Below are 19,234 nucleotides of genomic sequence, written 5' to 3' on the forward strand. Positions count from 1 at the left end.
TTAAATTTGGATGACACACTGCATGGCCCATTCAAGAGTGGCGCCCCCAAAAGGATTTTTTCCATACTCAAGGATCGAACCCGAAACATTTGATTAAGGATGAGGTAGTCCCACCACTTCACAACAACTCATGTTGGTGTCATACACATAATTATCAAATATAACTTCTTTTTACCTTATTTTGGAACAAGAAAGTTGCCTGCATTCGTCAATTACTTGATTCTAAATTAGGATGTGTCAAATAATTTACCATTTAGTTCCTAATTTAATTATCTCTATTATTAACTATAATTTTTTCCAATAATATTAAATTATTTATATTGAAAGTGTAATATAGTAAACTTATTATTTTACTATTTATCGTTTAAAAATTGTATCAAATCAAATATAAACAAGTAAAAATAGGCTTATTGATTGAAAGCAACAATAAATGGTAAATGATGTACTATCCATAACATAAACCCAAATAATTAACAACTCTTTTGGTATTAGTCAACTATTTACAAATTCTCTTAATTGGAAAATTGCGGGAATCTAATATCTCTACTATACATGAACTTTTCAAGATTTGAAAAAGATTTTATTTTTTTTTCTTCTTTACCAAAAAAGTACTCCTTAAATAAATAAATTTCCTTATTTTTAAGCCCTCCATTCATACGTATATATATATATATATATATATATATATATATATATATATATATATATATATATATATATATATATATATATATATATATATATTAGTTTAACCCCTTTACACCATAATTCTCTCTGTTTTCTTTTTCTTTTCTTTTATTTTCTCCTCTGAAAATAAAAATGGTGAAAGTATTTATTGTTGTTGTTGTTTTAGCAGTGTTAATTGGGTCATTAGAAGCAAATGATTGTGATTTATTTGAAGGGAATTGGATTATTGATAATTCATATCCATTGTATAATTCAACAGCTTGTCCATTCATAAGGAAGGAATTTGATTGCATCAAATTTGGAAGAACAAATCTTGATTACCTCAAATATAGATGGCAGCCCAATAATGGATGTGTCTTGCCCAGGTTCATCTCTCTTGCCCCCTCCCCCCAATAAACTATATATTTCATCTGTTTCATTTTATATGACATTTTTTTTGAATGATATATGAGCATAGAGATTTTTTATGGGGTAAATTTTAGGTCAAATAACTATGATTTTATTTTTACTTAAAGTCAACAACATCAACATATTCACTGTAATCCCACAAGTGAGGTATGAGAAGGGTAAATTATACGCAAATCAAAATATTCACTGAAAAGTTTTTTTCCGAACTAAAGTTACATAACTAAATTTTCTACTACTCTATGATAGAGATTTTCTTGAAATTACTTTATAAATAACCTGGTTGTATAGTATTATTTACACAATAAATACATTGGAAATTAATTAACAACCTTTTATTTTACCCTTAATGAATAGTATTCGAATTAAACATGCTTATGTGTGCCAAAAGTATTTTCTTTTATATAAATATATAAAGAAAATATATATACTTCATCTGTATTTGTTGATAAATGTAAGATATCGAAATAATATTATGGATTTAAAAAATTGAAAAAAAAAACATTGAAATAGTACTGAACTTAAAAATCAAAGGGTTTGGGAATTTATTGTATGTGGTTGTCCTTAAAATTTGTGTTCAATTGATCAATGAATATGTCGAAGGATACAGAATAATGGAGCATTACCTATTTAAGTTCAACAACTGAAATAAACATGTCTGAATGAGGCCTACGAGGCGCGAATACGGAATTGTTAAGATATTTGACATCGAGTGGAAAAAAAAATTAAACATATCTAAATCTAATAGATTGGATCTAAAATCTACATAGGAAAAATACAACAATCTATTTTATTGATAGAGATATATAAAACGTTTTCCTAATTAAAAATAAAGTTTGACTAAAATTAAAGTAAACTCCGATCAAGACATTTTAATAATATATTTCTTCAGAGAGAATAAATATCAAAATGGTGGGGGGAGGAATTTGATGCTACTTTACTATTTTAACAATTAAATTAATTTTGTTGTTTTTGGACTAATTTGCAGATTTGATGGCAAAGATTTTTTGGAAAAATTCAAAGGAAAGAAAATAATGTATATTGGGGATTCATTGAGTCTTAACAATTTTGAATCCCTTTTGTGTTTGGTTCATGCTGCTGTCCCACAAGCAAAATTCAAACAAGTAATACTTAAAGAAAATGTCACTGTCACATTTCTGGTATTTTCTCTGACTATACTTTTTTTTTTTTTATGTAGTTTCTAAATATATAAAAAATAATAAAATAATTAGTTTGACATCTCGTATTTCAAATCAAATCAAATAAATTGAAACAAAGAATTGTGTTTTACATTATTAGGCTATTAGCTCTAGATTTTTGTGTGTGTTTTATTTAAAGAAAAACCTAAAGTGTGTTTTTTTTCTTCTTAAATTTGCAGGATTATGGAGTTGAAATAGTACTATTCCATTCGAACCTTTTAGTAGATATTGAAGTTGAAAAGGTGGGACGTGTGTTGAAACTCAATTCAATTAAAAATGGACAGATTTGGAAGAAATTTGACCTTTTGATATTCAATACTTGGCTTTGGTATACAAGAAGATCACCTGGACAACAGTATGTTTATTAACTTCTTTTATATTTTCTATGTATGATCGATCAAAAGGTTAAAGTTTTACGTTATGACCGTAGTCTCTTGTAAAAACGCAAAATAAGACTATATATACTAGACCTAGCTTGGTCCGACCGATTCCGAAGCCTCGTGACTAGGAACTAATTATTGCTATTTGTTACTATTACTATTATTTTTTTTTGAAAAAAATGAGCTTACAATGTGTGAATATTGTATTACTTGTAGGTGGGATTTTGTTGAACTTGATGGGAAAATATCGAAAGATATGGACCGGGTCGAAGCTTTCCGGGCTGGGCTAACAACATGGGCCAAATGGGTTGAAACAGATGTGGATACAACAAAAACCGAAGTTTTCTTTCAAGGAACATCTCCAGCCCATTACCAGTAAGAATCACTTTTTCATTTCTAACAACTTTTTTTATTTTTTTGAGATATACTATTTCTTCTTTCCATTTTATGTTATAAAAAAATCTCTTTTGAAAATAAAAATTGATCAATTTCTTTACTAGTTCAAGAATAAAAAAAATGGCAGGCCAATTTTAAAATCTGAAATATCAATATATTCTGATTTTGGTAAATATTATAAAAACTGTCAGTGCATATAACTTAAATTACTTAAAGATATACGAATTAGACGTACGTACTACACGTCACTTCACAAGTATTAGGGTTATTGCATTTTTAATCCATGAACCGTCAATAAATTCAAATTTTTGGTCCTTGTGATATTTTGATAAATTCACACAAGCCGAAGAACCAAAAATGAAATTTTCAATTAACTGAAGATTAAATGTGCTTCCCTAAATGTCACAAAGAATCAAAATCAGAATATATTGATAAAGGGCAGCCCGGTGCAGTAAGGCTCCCGCTATGCGCAGGGTCCGGGGAAGGGCCTGACCACAAGGGTCTATTGTACGCAGCCTTACCTGTCACCACAGCCATTCAACGGGATTCGAAATGCCAAGGCTCGAAGACCTCTGGGACATGGAACAGTACTTTAAGGCTGTTCACTAGGAACGATGTTTGTCCCGCATATCACTAGGAAGATCGGGATCTACTGTTCCATGTCCCAGAGGTCTTCGAGCCTTGGCATTTTGAATCCCGTTGAATGGCTGTGGTGACAGGTAAGGCTGCGTACAATGGACCCTTGTGGTCAGGCCCTTCCCCGGACCCTGCGCATAGCGGGAGCCTTACTGCACCGGGCTGCCCTTTATCAATATATTCTGATTTTGATTCTTTGTGACATTTAGGGAAGCACATTTAATCTTCAGTTAATTGAAAATTTCATTTTTGGTTCTTCGGCTTGTGTGAATTTATCAAAATATCACAAGGACCAAAAATTTGAATTTATTGACGGTTCATGGATTAAAAATGCAATAACCCTAATACTTGTGAAGTGACGTGTAGTACGTACGTCTAATTCGTATATCTTTAAGTAATTTAAGTTATATGCACTGACAGTTTTTATAATATTTACCAATAATTCTTATCATGACTATGTTTATTTGTGATAAGTTATAATTTGATTGTATGACTATTTCTGACAACATCGTCAATTCATAGAACTTAAACTCATCCTTATATTATATTTTTATTTTTGTAATGTCTATGAACAGTGGATCAGATTGGGGTGAACCTTCTGTGAATAATTGCTTGAATGAAACAAGACCAGTGAATGGATCAACATACCCAAGTGGATTACCAATTGCTGTGGACATAGTGAACCAAGTATTAAAGAATATGACAAAGCCAGGATTAGTAAAGTTACTTGACATAACAAAGTTGTCACAACTAAGAAAAGATGGACATCCTAGCCAATACAATGGCTTAAAAGGCATGGATTGTACTCATTGGTGCCTTGCTGGAGTTCCTGATACTTGGAATCAAATTCTTTATGCTTCTCTCCTTTAATTAATTAAAACAAATAGATTTTGTTAGCATATAGAGGAATAAAAATATATGCAATTTTTCTTAAACTTAAGTATGATGATGAGTTGGTATAAGTTATACTTATTCATGATTTGTGTCAAGATCACATCTCTATTTTCTTACCCTTTTTTCCTGCTCTATATTGCTCTCTCCGTCTAAAGAAAGAATTTTAAAGTTAAATTATTTCTAATAATAGTAAGATGACATTTTTTTTGAGACGGACTAAAAATAATATAAAAATATTATCATAAACTACTGCAAGTCTTCTCTTTTATTCAGATTAAAAACCGACAATGTGAGATGCTCCAACATAAATACTTATTACTCAGCAAATTAAAGTGAAAACATATATCACTTTAAATATGGTCAACTGTTAAAAAAATGTATATCCAAGAATCTATTAAATGTAAAGGAATGATCATGTTCATTCATATTTAATTTGTGCCCCTCATTCATGTACTAATTTCCTATTGGATTTTAATGTACAAGTAACACTATTTAACATCATGTGCTTTACATGTCAAAAAATATACCATGACAAATTAATTGGCTCATGCATGTATATTTAACCAACCTTTCCATTTCTATCCACATTAATCTTTCATCTCATTTTTTCAATTATCATAAAGTTCAATGTTTCTTTCTTATATATTTACATTTAATCATCTGCAAATGGTAAAACAAACTTGTCCATATAAGCAACCAAAATAGGATTTTATTACTCCCTTCATCTCATATTAATTGTCAATTTTCCTCTTTACAAGTTTCTTAAGAAATTATAATAAGAACGACAGTTTTACTAATTTACTTCTTAAAAAACTTCTTTTGAAACTTTACAAACTTGTTTACCTTTTCAAAAAAGAATTAATTGTAACGATAAAATGGAATTTTTTTTAATTAATTCTATCTTTTATTTATCAACCTGAAAATATCTCATCATCCCAATTGTTATATTAATATTGTGCCTCTCTTTTTTCAATTTTGGTTTTGCTTAGAAGGAGATACTAATAATTAAAAAGATGGCTAAGGGTGTGAATAGTACCTTTGTGTATATTCTTGGTACAATGTTTATGTTGAGTTTTGTGTTTGTTTTTGAAGCCATGTTGACAGTATTCTCAAGGCTTTATTCAGATGCAATTGCCAAGAAATTAGTTCATATAGAAAGAAATACAACAAGAATAATATCAAAACAAGAAGATAAAGAAGCAGAAATAATTACAAGTAATTGCAATTTGTTCGAAGGGAGTTGGGTGATTGACGATGATATTATTGATCCTTTATATAACACAACTACTTGTCCATTTATTCGAAAGGAATTTGATTGTACCAATCGGCCTGATCGTCAATATCTTAAGTATAAATGGCAACCTAGTGCTTGTGATTTACCAAGGTATGTTTTCTTATGCTTCACTAAGAATGTTCAGAATTTACTATATACATAATATAACTTTCCGTCACCCTTGCTTGTTCTCGTCTAATTTACCTATAGTCAAACGATATTATTTATATTTACCTCTATTTAATACATATTGGTAATGAGTTTTAATTCGTTTAATTCTCCAAATATATATCATGATAGTCGATATATAACACGATTATGAAGTCATATTACATATGGATCTTTATTCAAATAGTCGTCCGAATTCACTGTTTATTTTTTATACACGATTATAAATATATTATACATATGTTATACACATTTGAGTTTTTGTTTGTTTTTGTTTTTGTTTTTGTAGGTTTGATGGCAGAATATTTTTGAGAAAACACAAGAGGAAACAGATAATGTTTATTGGGGATTCACTAAGTTTAAATAATTATGATTCATTCTTATGCTTGCTTTATGTTTCAGTGCCTGGAATGAACTATAAAACCAAATTAACCAACCAAAGTGTTACTGTAATATTTGAGGTAAGTAAACTTTTCATTTATTTTATTGGACATTTCCCTAAAAATAAATAAATAGTAACACAAGCAGCATTGCGACACAGGCTTCCTTCAGATCTAACGTTTCTATCAACTAAATTCTCTTTTTCACTCAATTTAAAGATAAAAAAAATACTATGTTATAGGGGCTCCCATTTGAGATGCAGATCGTATGCTTCTAGAGAGGCATATTTTTGAATATAGAGGAGTGAAAGCTCCCAACAAATAAGTACTTTTTCATATCCTTCTATAAACCGTATGAGCACGTCCTCTATTACCCCCACCGCGCTTACGGCTCTATGCCCCAACTCAACTTGCTTTGGTTCTGGGTCATTCCTTTCTATTCCTCAGTAAGCGGACCGTGGAAGGATGGGGGTTGCATACTCCTCGTTTGCATATCTCACACTCCCAAAGCAAATTTGGATTTCTTCTTTCATTTTTCTTTCTTGCATCTTTCTGTCTATTCATAGGTTGACGCTAGGTAAACTTGTTTTTTATTTTTGAAAAAAAAAACTTATCATAATTGAAGGACACTTTTGACATTTTAAAAATTAATTATTTTTTCTGAATTTTTGCAGGACTATGGGGTTTCAGTCACATTATTTAACTCATTATTCCTAGTAGATGTTGAAGTGGAACCCAATATTGGAAGAATATTAAAATTAAATTCCATTAAAAATGGAGAAATTTGGAAACAAGCTGATGTTTTGATCTTCAATACTTGGCTTTGGTGGACCAGGGGAAAGCCGAAGCAACCGTATGTATACTTCCACTTCTTCTGTTTCCGCTAAAATAATTAAATAAGGGATTTAAGTTATATATACTGATAATAAAAAAAAATTATCAATGTAAACTTAAATTCCAATTAGTATTAATTAACTATTAGAGTAAGACACACGAGCACGATAGGTGGACAGGGTCTAACTATATAAAATCTTTAACTATCAGTATATAAACAAACTCAAGAATTAATTAGTAGAGCAAGATACACACACAAAATAACTTTGTGCAATTATTTAACAATTGTTATGAAATAAGAAAATGGATAAATTAATTTAATTTCTTTATATTATTTTTTATAGGTGGGATTATATTGAGGATGGTGGGAGATTATTGAAGGATATGAATCGTATGGCTGCATTTCGAAGAGGATTAAATACATGGGCCAAATGGGTTGAGACACAAGTGGATTTAACTAAAACCAAAGTTTTCTACCAAGGGGAAGCTGCTTCTCATCACCAGTAAGATTATATAATTCTTCGGAAAAAAAACTCTAAATTTAGTTTTGTATATTCGAATTTTGGCAGGTAAAGTTACCTAATACATGTATTATTAGTGGTAGGCAGCAGGTAATCGATATAATAGTCGAGATGCATGTAAGCTGATTTAAATATTAAAATCATTTATAAAAAGTGGCATATTACGAAACGGTCTCAGAGAGTAAAAAATAATTGAGAAATTTCGAGTAATATAGTATGTTAGTTTATATTAAAACTTTAACTATTCCTTATTTCTTTCAGTGGAGAAGATTGGGGTGAGCCTGGAGTGAAGGGTTGTTCAAATGAAACAAGCCCAGTTGTTGGATCAATTTATCCAGGTGGTTTGCCTTTACCTGCCCAAATTGTGAAACAAGTCTTGAAGAACATGACAAAAGAGTCAAATGTCTTTTTGTTGGATATTACAATCCTTTCACATTTAAGAAAAGATGGACATCCAGCCAATTACAATGGTTATGGAGGCATTGATTGTACACATTTTTGCCTTTCTGGAGTTCCTGATACTTGGAACCAACTCTTTTATGCTTCTTTATTTTAATCAAACATTTCCATTTTGTGTGTATTTATTGAAGCTTGAGGCCTTTATATTTCTTTGCTTAATAAATACAAGCGTAAAATAAAGTTGAGTTGTTACCTGATACAAACCGGCCTAGGAAGGCAAGAACAAAACACGAAATCGAAAGATAAGACAGTAAAGATAGATAGATAGATAGATACAAAATAGGAAATCGAAAGTAACTAAAGGATATATTAAATCCTAAAACCTCAATCGTATTAATCCTAAAAAGCACCTAACTCTTACGAAGATCTTGAGGGAATTGAATTCACCTCGCAACCCACGTTTCTAAGCAAGTTTCAACCCAAGCTTGTATCATGCTCACAAAACTCTTTCAAGAGGTTCATAATATCAATCTTCAAAACTAACAATCTCCCTGAGAATTAATGAAGACTAAGCCAGCTATTTATAATGTTTGACTAGTTATTACAAAAATGGCCCAAAAGTGACCACAAAGGCTTTTACAAAAATGGTCAATCTGACCGATGCTCAAATGATGCCCAAAGTGATGGGCCGTCACCCCCTTGACAAGGCATTGATACCTCCATCGCTCCTAGGCAGTGTGCTGCCAACAACCTTCCAAGTGACACCATGATGATGAGTCGTCACTCACTTGATGAAACGTCGCTGCCTCTATCACTCTGAGACAATGTGCTACCACAAGCCATCCAAGCGACACCCATGTTGACGGGCCGTCACCCCATTACCAATAGTGTGTATATATATAATGGAGAAAAAAGTGAAGGGGTTGAGTAGGAAATCAGAGCCCACCTAGGGGATTCACATTAGCAAAAGGATAAATTCGTCAAAATCACTCATAAATTTATATTGACGGCATAGTAAATCTTTTTCTCAATCTATAGAATTTCTCAATTATGTAATAATTACATAATTACCTTATTGGGCCCAGATAAACAAAGGGCTACAATTGGTATTATTATCATTTCACCATTGATAGTGATGAAGATCGAAGAGAGAGAATTGAGAGAAGCAGTCGAGAATTTGGAAAAATTATTTTCATTGATTATAAAGTGATTTCTGTTCCACTGCTTATATAGTTGTCCATCTAACAGACTTCTAACTAACGGACTCACTCTGTTAGTTAAATACACACTAGTCATTTAAGTCTAGTTATTTACATAGTAGACCCTACAATTGTAACAAAGAGTCTATGACCATCAAATGTGGGAACCTTATAAAGTCCCTAAATATCAATATGTAAGGGGTCGTTTAGTGTGAAGGATAATACCAAATAATTTGGTATTAAATTATAGTGGTACTTAAATTGGTGTTTGGTTGGCAAGTCCGGAATAATTTATCTCGGGATTTATAAATATTACCGGGATAAGTTATTCCTCCTCTTGAGTGGTATATTAATTCCAGGATAACTCATTCCGAGATAAAATAGATAAATGATAAATATATCCCTTTAAATATTTTTTATACCTTACTTTTCACATTCATATATATTTACATTATTTTTAAGATCATATATAACAACATTCAATCCTTATTTTTATGATAACTCTTCATATTTTTTTATTAAAAAATTACACCATATAATATAATTTTTATTTATAAATTTATTTGACTAATTCTTATGTTTATTTATATTTTTATTTTTCATAAATCTCTTTTTACTTTAACAAACTTAAAATAAAAATTCTATTTTTAAATTAAATAAAGGGCAGTCCGGTGCACTTAAGCTTCCGCTATGCGCAGGGTCTGGGGAAGGGCCCGACCACAAGTTTTTATTCTTAAAATAAAAATTCTATTTTTAAATTAAATAAGAAGAAAAATTTATTTTTAAATACATACGGACATCATGGAAATGCTCACATAAAAATATTTAAGGTAAAGAAGCTGAAAGTTTTATTTTAAGAATAAATATTGAATAACTAAAGTTTGCAAAGAAAATATAAAAAAAATTAAATAAAGTGAAGGGTATTTTTGTAAACAAACAACATATTCTTAAAATTTATGCAATGCATATTATTTTGAATATAATAAACCAAACACTCAATAAGAAATAATCTCAATATAATTGATCTCACCATAATTAATCCCAACATAACTTATCTCATCATAACTTGTTTTCAAACCAAACGAACCCCTAACAGTTGAAATAAAGAAGTAGTGATAGAGTCACTATGAGAAAATGATGGTCTAGTTTGTTTAGCTAGAGGACAAACAATACATTCGTGCACTTCAACATTACAAGTGGAAGTAGAAGATGATACTATGTAAGTAAGACTCTTGAAAGAGGTGTGACCAAGTCTCTTGTGCCAAAGAAAAATCTGAGATGCATTAGTAGAAGTATGATGAGCAAAAACATTCTCTCTTTCAACTTACATATAATATGTTTTGTTCACATATGGTAATGATATCATCATAAGGATTTTAATTTGCCTCTAGATGATCATATGAATCATTTAATTCCATCAAAAATTAATACAGCTTAAATCTATGCATGGACTCGATAAAGTTCTTAGAGTTTTCACAATTACATCTACGTGTAGGAGTAATACTGTCAAATTATACCCACAGAGTTTGAAGTTTAAAGAAATACACGGAAATTGAACTCGTTCCTTGATATAGGAAAACAATTTCAGTATGAAGTTTCTAAACTCTAGATCCATCGATTTTATTTTACCTCTTCTTGAAGTTCCACTAAACGATTTCTTAGTGTTACGATTTCACCATTGATGGTGATGAAGATCGAAGAGAGAGAGAACGAATTGAAAGAAACAGTTGAGAATTTGGAAGAATCATTTTCATTGATTAGAAGGTGACTTCTGTCCCACTACTAACATAGTTGTCCATCTACCAGATCTTTAACAAACTAACTAACTCACTCCATTAGTTAAATACACATTAATCCTTTAAGTCTAGTTATTTACATAGTGGACTCCATCATGTAATTCCATCTCTAATAGATATTTTAGTAAATATGATTGATTCTTTTGTCAATAAAAGCTGAAGACGAAACTTTTGGTCATACAGTTCAAGCAAATAATGCTCAAATATTACATGCAATAACCATTAAAACCATCAGAATTAAGGGGTCATTTGGCAGCTAGTTAGAGTTATGCAGTTATTAGTAATGTAGGGATTAGTTATAAGTGAATTTATGTTTTATTTTATGCAGGTATTAGTTATGCAGAAATTAGTTATTCATGTATTAGTTATTCCATCTTTTTTTTTGTTGACTAAGTATCTTGTATTAATCACCAAAGTATTGATTTACATAGCAATAGCTTGTTACAACTCAACAAGTTGTATCTCAATCATAAACCATGAGCTACCTATATATAAAAGATTTTTTAAAAACCTAGCTATGGACTACATTCTGCATTTGGATCGGAGCTTTAACACATATAACATACATAATCTCCTTTGCTATTGCCTCTCTTGTGCGACTCTTTTTCTCGAATATTCTGTTATTCCTTTCCTTCCACACAACATGTGTAACTTCAGAGTATACCATGATAAACAATTGAGCTTGAATTGTCTTGCTCTTAGTCATTTGAATTACCTATTGCAAGTGTTGGTCCCAACTGATCAGGTCATACTGTGGCCTTTGCATCCATTTTAGCACTATATCCCACAAAGCTTTAGAGAAAGAACATTGTACAAATAGATGTTCTCTAGTCTCATCATGCATTTGACATAAACTGCACTTCGCATATACCACCACCTCCCATTTCAATAGCCTTTCAACAGTCATCAGTTTCCCTTGTAGTTGCAGTCATGTAGTAAATCTTGCCTTTGGTCTTACTAATTGGTTCAAATACATTAATCCTTTCCATGCTACCTTCGGTTGATCACCAAGTAATTGATAATACACCTTCCTTATAGTAGCTTTAGCTTGTTCAGATACTTGCACTTGTTCTGCATAGGCTCTTGCTTCTATGATCCTCCTTATCAACCAACTGTCACGATCTCAACCCGCCGTGACTGGCACCCATAATAACCCTCCAATGGGAGAACTATTTTTATAGCTCAACTTGTCAACCTTAAGAGATAACAATTAAAGACTTGTGGAAGTAGGAATAAAACTAGAAATAATACTGAGTTCTCATAAACTCAGCTAACAATTTTAATAACAACGAAATGCGGAAACATCCTAGGAACTGAAAATCGTTCGTACCAAAACTCTAACCAAATGTCAATATAAAGAAAAAGGAGAACACTCCCAAAAGAAGTCATAAAACTAAACAGTGTTTGAAAAACTGAGTCCTGAAAAAAGGACTAGAACAGAGAAGAGTCCACGATAGCTTGAAACAAACAGTTCACCCTTGAACTCGAACAAGCTTTATTCTTCTAACCGACATCTTTCCGTAGCCGGGTGAATATGACCTGTACTCAAAAAAATGGCAGAGTAAGAGTAGTACCAGTACACAAAAATAATATTATACTAGTAAGATCACACGATTAGCCAGTAAACGGATTATAGAAAAGTAAATTATACACAATAGGCATATACATATATAAAATAAGTCAACTAATCTCAAGCTCAACCATATTCAGCAATATCACAACTCCATATTTTCCACATGCTATAACTTCACACAAGAATCATCTCAAGGGACCGATAAATAATCAACTTTGTGTCGGAATGTGACACCTGGTCCAAATATGTATTGGAATATGACATCCGATCTAATTATGTATCAGAATGTGATACCCAATCCAATTATGTGTCGAAACTTGACATCCGATTCAAACATACCACAATCACAAATACATTCAGTATTTACAATATTATATCGCCAAGAACATGTTCATCACAAAATAGGCCAGCAAGTGATTATTTCACACATAATCTAGAAGGTTTACCTATATACACACATGTATATCATGAAACAATTTAACAAGTATATGAAACATATACGGCAAACTAGACCATCACCTACTTTAAATTCATGCTTCAACAACCTTAAAATGCAAGAGTTTTTCCTTTTCGGATTCTTTCTTCTCGTTCTTGGTCTAGAAATAGTAAACACATATAAAGGATCAACACCATGGCCTAACTATCATGAAATATAACACAATTCATACCCTAGGCCAAACCCATAATCCTAACCCCATCCAAGGGCTATTTCTCACCATTAGTTTTCAGTTCAAACCCTCCCCAATGATTACCAACCATAAATTCTAGGTTCTAAAAATCAAATGATGAATTTAGGGAGTAAAATCTTCACCATAAGCCTGAAAATCCATCGGAACTTGATAGAATTCACCCTAGTCACCTCTTAAAGTCTTAGAAATTGATTTTACAGAAAAAAACAATTTTTGGACTTTGTCACGACTTAAGTCGCAACTGCCCCGTTCTGGCGAGACCCATCCCGCTCTGGCAGCATTGTTTTGGTGGGAATAATCTCACTCTAGCGGGATATGCAAAAATAGTGAGCTCAGAGTTTGTTATCTAAGCCCCCATTTCACAACACACCCCCTTCCAAGAATGTATTGAAATATACCCTTCACACCAATTTTGATTCCGGGAGTTTACTCGCCTGAATATGATTCCACGAAGCCGTAAATGCTCCATATCTTCTTGGCTATTAGTCTGTCCAATCAAATTAGAGATTTAACCTCCCATAATTCTCATGCTCACCCTAGACTTCACCTGACTCAGAATTCGTCCAAGTCTAGCCTAAGCTAAAAAAAATTGAAGTTACTACCCGAAGTTTTCTGGCCTGAAATTGTTCTCCATTGGCCTATTCCTAATGACGGAGATAAGTCATTACAATAGATACCAATTTATCCATCACTCGTCCTCGAGTGACTAACTAAGAAAAATAGGGCTAAAGAAGAGATAGAGTAGTACCTGTTTCGTCGAACATTCGGGGATACTTGTCTCGCATGTCTTTCTCAGTCTCCTAAGTAGCTGATATCTTTAGTCCTCAACTTCCGGACATCATGATCAAGAATTGCAACTGCTCCTCCTCATACTGGAGTTCCTTGTTTAATAACACCGAATCTCATTTAATGATGTAGTCCCCATATCCATGGTACTTTTTCAGCATAGATACATGGATTAATGGTTGTAACCTATACAAGCTAGGTGGTAAGGCCAATCTGTACGCCATTGGCCCTACACAGTCAAGAATTTTGAAAGGTTCACTATAGCGAGGGCTGAGTTTGCCCTTCTTGCCAAATCTCATCACCTCTTTAATAGGTGAAACTTTTAGAAGTACTTGTTCACCAGCCTCAAATGTCATATTCCTTACCTTTTGGTCAACGTACTCTTTCTGACGACTTTGAGCTGCTAGCAACTTAGCTTGGATGTTTCTTACCTTATCCTAAGTATCCCTCACTAAGTCAACCCCCAATGGCTCCACTTCCCCACCTTCAAACCATCATATGGGAGACCTGCATCCTCTCACATATAAGACTTCACATGGTACCATATCAATACTGGAGTGGTATCTACTAGTGTAGGAGGACTCACACAAGGGAAAGAACTTGTCCCAATGTCTCCCCAAAATCTATAACACACGCCCTCAACATATCTTCCAGCACCTGGATAGTCCTTTCTGACTGCCTGTCTATTTGTATATGGAAAGCCGTGCTAAAAGTAAGTTGAGTACCCAACTCTTCAAGCAACTTTCCCCAAAATTTGGAAGTAAAATATGTATCACAGTCTTAAATGATAGAAAGGGGCACCCCATGCATCCTTACTATCTCTTTTACATAAATTCTGGCCATCTGTTGTGCATTGTAGTCTACTCTAATCGGAATAAAGTGCGTTGAATTTGTTAACCTGTCAACCACTACCCAGATGGAGTCATATTCTCCCAAGGTCTTGGGAAGTCCCACCACGAATTCATGGTTATTCTCTCCTATTTCTATTCAGGAATGGGCATTTTTTGAAGCAAACCTGTAGGTCTTTGGTGCTCGTATTTAACCTGTTTGTAGTTCTGACACTTGGCTACATATTCACCTATGTCTTTATACCCGACCACCAATACAACCATTTTAAGTCTTGATACATCTTAGTCACTCCCGGGTGAATAGAGTATCGTGAACCATGAGATTCAGATAGAATCTTCTGAATTAGTCCATCTACCCGGGGAACACAAATCCCTCCCCTAAAGTGAAGCACCCCACCTACATCAAGTGTTGATTCTTCGGTCTTGCCCAACAACACTTTTCCTTTAATTTCATTTAAGCTCACATCCTCAAACTGCTTGGTCTTGATATCTTCTATGAAAGAGGACCTTAGATCAACTCCGGCCATTATCCCACATTTCTCTAAGATGCCTAGCCTCATAAAATATCCTCCAAGGCTTGAATTTATTTAGTCAGGGGCCGCTTAAGAGTCTCCAAATAGACTAAACTGGCCATGCTTACCGATTTCTGGCTTAATACGTCTACTACCACATTAGCCTTACCTGGATAGTAATGGATAGTGACGTCATAGTCTTTAAGCAACTCCATGCACCTTCGCTGTCTCAAATTTAAGTCCTTCTGGGTGAACACGTGTTTCAAGCTGCGGTGATCAGTAAATACCTCACACTTGATGCCATACAGATAATGTCTCCATATTTCCAGTGCAAATACTACCGCAACCAACTCTAAGTCATGAGTTGGGTAGTTCATCTCATGCATCTTCAATTGATGCAAAGCATATGGTACAATATTCTTATCCTGCATCAACACAGCACCCAAACTGAAATGTGAAGCATCACAATAAATAATGAAGTCTTTACCTTCGACCGACAGGATCAAAATTCATGTTGTGGTCAGAAGAGTCTTGAGCTTTTGAAATCTCTCTTCATATTCATCAGTCCACTCGAATGGAACCTCCTTTTTAATCAGTCTGGTCAAGTGAGTAGATCTAAAAACAAAGTTTTTCACGAATCGGCGATAATAACTAGCCAGTCCCACAAATCTTCTAACCTCGGTCACGGAACTAGGCCTAGCTCAGTTCTTAACTGCCTCAATTTTTTGTAGTCCACCATTACTCCTTCTTTGAAAACAACATGGCCGAAAAAGAAAATGGAAAGCAGCTAAAATTCACACTTAGACAATTTTGCAAACAACTTTTGTCTTTCTAACACACCTAAAACGATGCAAAGATGATTTGCATGTTCCTGTTTACTTTTTGAATATATCAATATATCATTTATAAATACTATTACGAATGAATCCAGGAACAACTTGAATATCCCATTCATCAAACTCATGAAGATTGCAGGTGCATTGGTTAGTTTATTGAGAAATCTATCTTTCGATCTACGGGTCCTAAAAATCCACCAAAACTATTTTCCTGTAGGTTTTGACCCCGTGATTAATATTTCGAACTTAGATTTTCTAAAAAGATTAAGGATAAGGCGTTACATGAGAGGCCTAATCCCAAGATATTCTTAAGGCACTTGTGAGCATTTTTTAGGGATGTTGCAATATCTCTCCCTTAGGAACATTCTCCTCGAATGAGATTCACCTAATATAGGACAACATCTCCCCCTTAGGAACATTCTCCTCGAATGAGATTCACCTAATATAGGAAGGACATGGAAAAAGGACTAACAACCCAACATGATTATGAGGACATTTTGAAAGATGCGTAGAACATGTAAGCTTCATACTTAACATAAGACATAGTCCTTGAGAAAAAATTATTTTCATTAATCATGCATGCATATGAATGACATATGGAACTGAAATGTAGGAGTTTAATCGATTTGATCATGAACAACTTAGTACTTTTAAGCTCGAGTGAAAGAAAATAGATACGGATATCGCTTCATCATGTCTGATTCAACTTCCCACGTAGCACTATCCACTTGTTGATTCCTCCATAACACTTTGACGGATGCAACGTCTTTATTTCTTAACCTCTTCACTTGTCGTTCTAAAATCTCAATCGGGACATCCTTATAAGTCAAATTCTCTTCAATACTTACATTTTCCATTGGCACAATAGAATTTGGATCACCCACAAACTTTCTCAATATTGACACGTGAAATACCGGATGAACTAAAGCCAACTCTAGTGGCAAGTCTAACTCATATGCTACTTTGCCAATGCGCTTCAATATCCTATAGAGTCCTATAAATATAGGGCTCAACTTTACTTTCTTACCAAACACCATTACCCCTTTCATAGGTAAGATCTTCAAATACACCATATCATCCACATCAAATTCAAGGTCTCTCTTCCTAGTGTTCGAATAGGACTTTTGACGACTTTGAGCTGTTTTCAATCTTTCTCTTATGAGCCTTACTTTCTCTAGTGTATCAATTACCAAATCTAGACCAATCAATGCCATCTCACCTACCTCAAACCACCCCATCGTAGACCTACATCTTCTCCCATATAAGGCTTTAAAAGAAGCCATTTGGATGCTAGAGTAATAACTATTATTGTAGGCAAAGTCAATCAAGCGTAAATGGTCATCCCAACTTCCTCTAAGATCAATCACATATGCTCTTAACATATCCTCCAAGGTTTGAATTATTCTTTCGGCTTGTCCATTGGTTTGAGGATGGAAGGCGGTACTTAGCTTGACTTTAGTACCTCTATCTGATATAATCGACAAAGGAATACCATGAAGTTTCACAAGTTCATGAATATACAACTTAGCATAGTCTTCGGTACCATAAGAAGTCTTGATCGATAAAAAATATGCCAATTCGGTCATTCGGTCCACAATGACCCAAATAGAATCATGTTGTCTTCTAGTACGAGGCAAACCCGTGACAAAGTCCATATTCACATCTTTCCACTTCCATGTAGGAATTTCAATTTCTTGAGCTAGACCTCCTGTCCATTGATGTTCAACTTTCACTTGTTAACAATTTGGAAAGTTAGCCACAAACTCCGCTATGTCATTCTTCATGCCATTCAACCAATACACTTCCCTCAAGTCACGATACATTTTGGTAGATCCCGAATGAATTGAATACCGCAAACTATGGGCCTTATTCAATATCAACTCTCTTAATCCATCAACATTTGGAACACATAAATGACCTTGGTAACGTAGTACCCTATATTCTTCTAGGGAGAAAGCCTCAATGGATTTTTCGGCAATCGACTTTTTTAATTCGATCAAAATTAAATCATTATCTTATTTAGCCTTAACGGCTGCCGCAAGAGATAATTCCAAACCATTATATATAAGAACATCGGCATCATTGGAATCAACCAAATGCACACCTAAACGTGCCAATCTATGGACCTCTTTAACCAATTCCCTTTTACCTTTCTCAACATGTACAACACTACCTATAGACAACAGACTAAGGGCATCGGCTACAATATTTGCCTTACTCGAATGGTACAATACGCTTATGTCATAGTCTTTTAGGAGTTCAAGCCACCTCATTTGCCTAAGGTTCAAGTTCCTTTGACTAAACACATATTGCAAGCTTCTGTGGTCGGCAAACACATCAACATGTACCCCATAAAGATAATGGCACCAAATTTTCAACGCAAACACAACCGCCGCAAGTTCAAGATCATGGGTTGGATAGTTCCTTTCGTGCACTTTAAGTTGTCTAGAGGCATAGTGTTACACCCCAAAAAAAATATTATTTTACTATGGCTATAGATGGCTTAACCGTGAGCTGAGGTGGAGCCCACTTAATAGATTTTTATATAAAGGACATATGATAATTTATATGGATAATGTATGTGAAGTTAAACACAACTCAAGGAGGACCCTTGAGCCAAATCCAAGTGTGAGCCCTCCAAAAAGATGTTTTTAAGTTATGTTTTTGGGCAATCTGACTTGGGGAGACCATAACGCCATCATGGCTCAGGAATTTAGGAAACCTTATAAAATAAAAGTTGTAGATAATTGGATTATCTTTCCAACCATAGGTTGTGGTAATTTATTCGATATCGGTATCAAGAGATATGACAGTTTTACTGAA

At 33.5% G+C, this 19,234-nt stretch overlaps 2 protein-coding genes across 2 annotated transcripts; both read left to right on the top strand.

The window, feature by feature from the left end:
• The first annotated feature begins 815 nt into the window (after positions 1 to 815).
• Positions 816 to 4,619, top strand: LOC129884883 (protein trichome birefringence-like 38). Its single transcript, XM_055959158.1, has 5 exons — positions 816 to 1,052; positions 2,081 to 2,252; positions 2,471 to 2,646; positions 2,888 to 3,046; positions 4,279 to 4,619. Exons 1-5 carry the CDS (start codon positions 820 to 822, stop codon positions 4,571 to 4,573), a joined length of 1,035 nt encoding a protein of 344 aa, XP_055815133.1. The 5' UTR covers positions 816 to 819; the 3' UTR covers positions 4,574 to 4,619.
• A 991-nt stretch (positions 4,620 to 5,610) lies between these two features.
• Positions 5,611 to 8,329, top strand: LOC129884884 (protein trichome birefringence-like 41). The gene is made up of 5 exons (XM_055959159.1): positions 5,611 to 5,981; positions 6,328 to 6,499; positions 7,093 to 7,271; positions 7,597 to 7,755; positions 8,035 to 8,329. Exons 1-5 carry the CDS (start codon positions 5,611 to 5,613, stop codon positions 8,327 to 8,329), a joined length of 1,176 nt encoding a protein of 391 aa, XP_055815134.1.
• Positions 8,330 to 19,234: the final 10,905 nt, after the last annotated feature.

The sequence above is a fragment of the Solanum dulcamara genome, chromosome 4, assembly GCF_947179165.1.
Source record: "Solanum dulcamara chromosome 4, daSolDulc1.2, whole genome shotgun sequence".
NCBI classification, from domain to species: Eukaryota; Viridiplantae; Streptophyta; class Magnoliopsida; order Solanales; family Solanaceae; genus Solanum; species Solanum dulcamara.

Bases quoted from the DNA above. Each gene is read 5' to 3' on its own strand.
- LOC129884883 (XM_055959158.1), top strand. From the start codon at position 820: ATGGTGAAAGTATTTATTGTTGTTGTTGTTTTAGCAGTGTTAATTGGG. The intron at 2,647-2,887 runs GTATGTTTATTA...TATTACTTGTAG, and splicing joins AGAAGATCACCTGGACAACA to GTGGGATTTTGTTGAACTTG. The intron at 3,047-4,278 runs GTAAGAATCACT...GTCTATGAACAG, and splicing joins ACATCTCCAGCCCATTACCA to TGGATCAGATTGGGGTGAAC.
- LOC129884884 (XM_055959159.1), top strand. From the start codon at position 5,611: ATGGCTAAGGGTGTGAATAGTACCTTTGTGTATATTCTTGGTACAATG. The intron at 5,982-6,327 runs GTATGTTTTCTT...TTGTTTTTGTAG, and splicing joins AGTGCTTGTGATTTACCAAG to GTTTGATGGCAGAATATTTT. The intron at 7,272-7,596 runs GTATGTATACTT...TATTTTTTATAG, and splicing joins AGGGGAAAGCCGAAGCAACC to GTGGGATTATATTGAGGATG.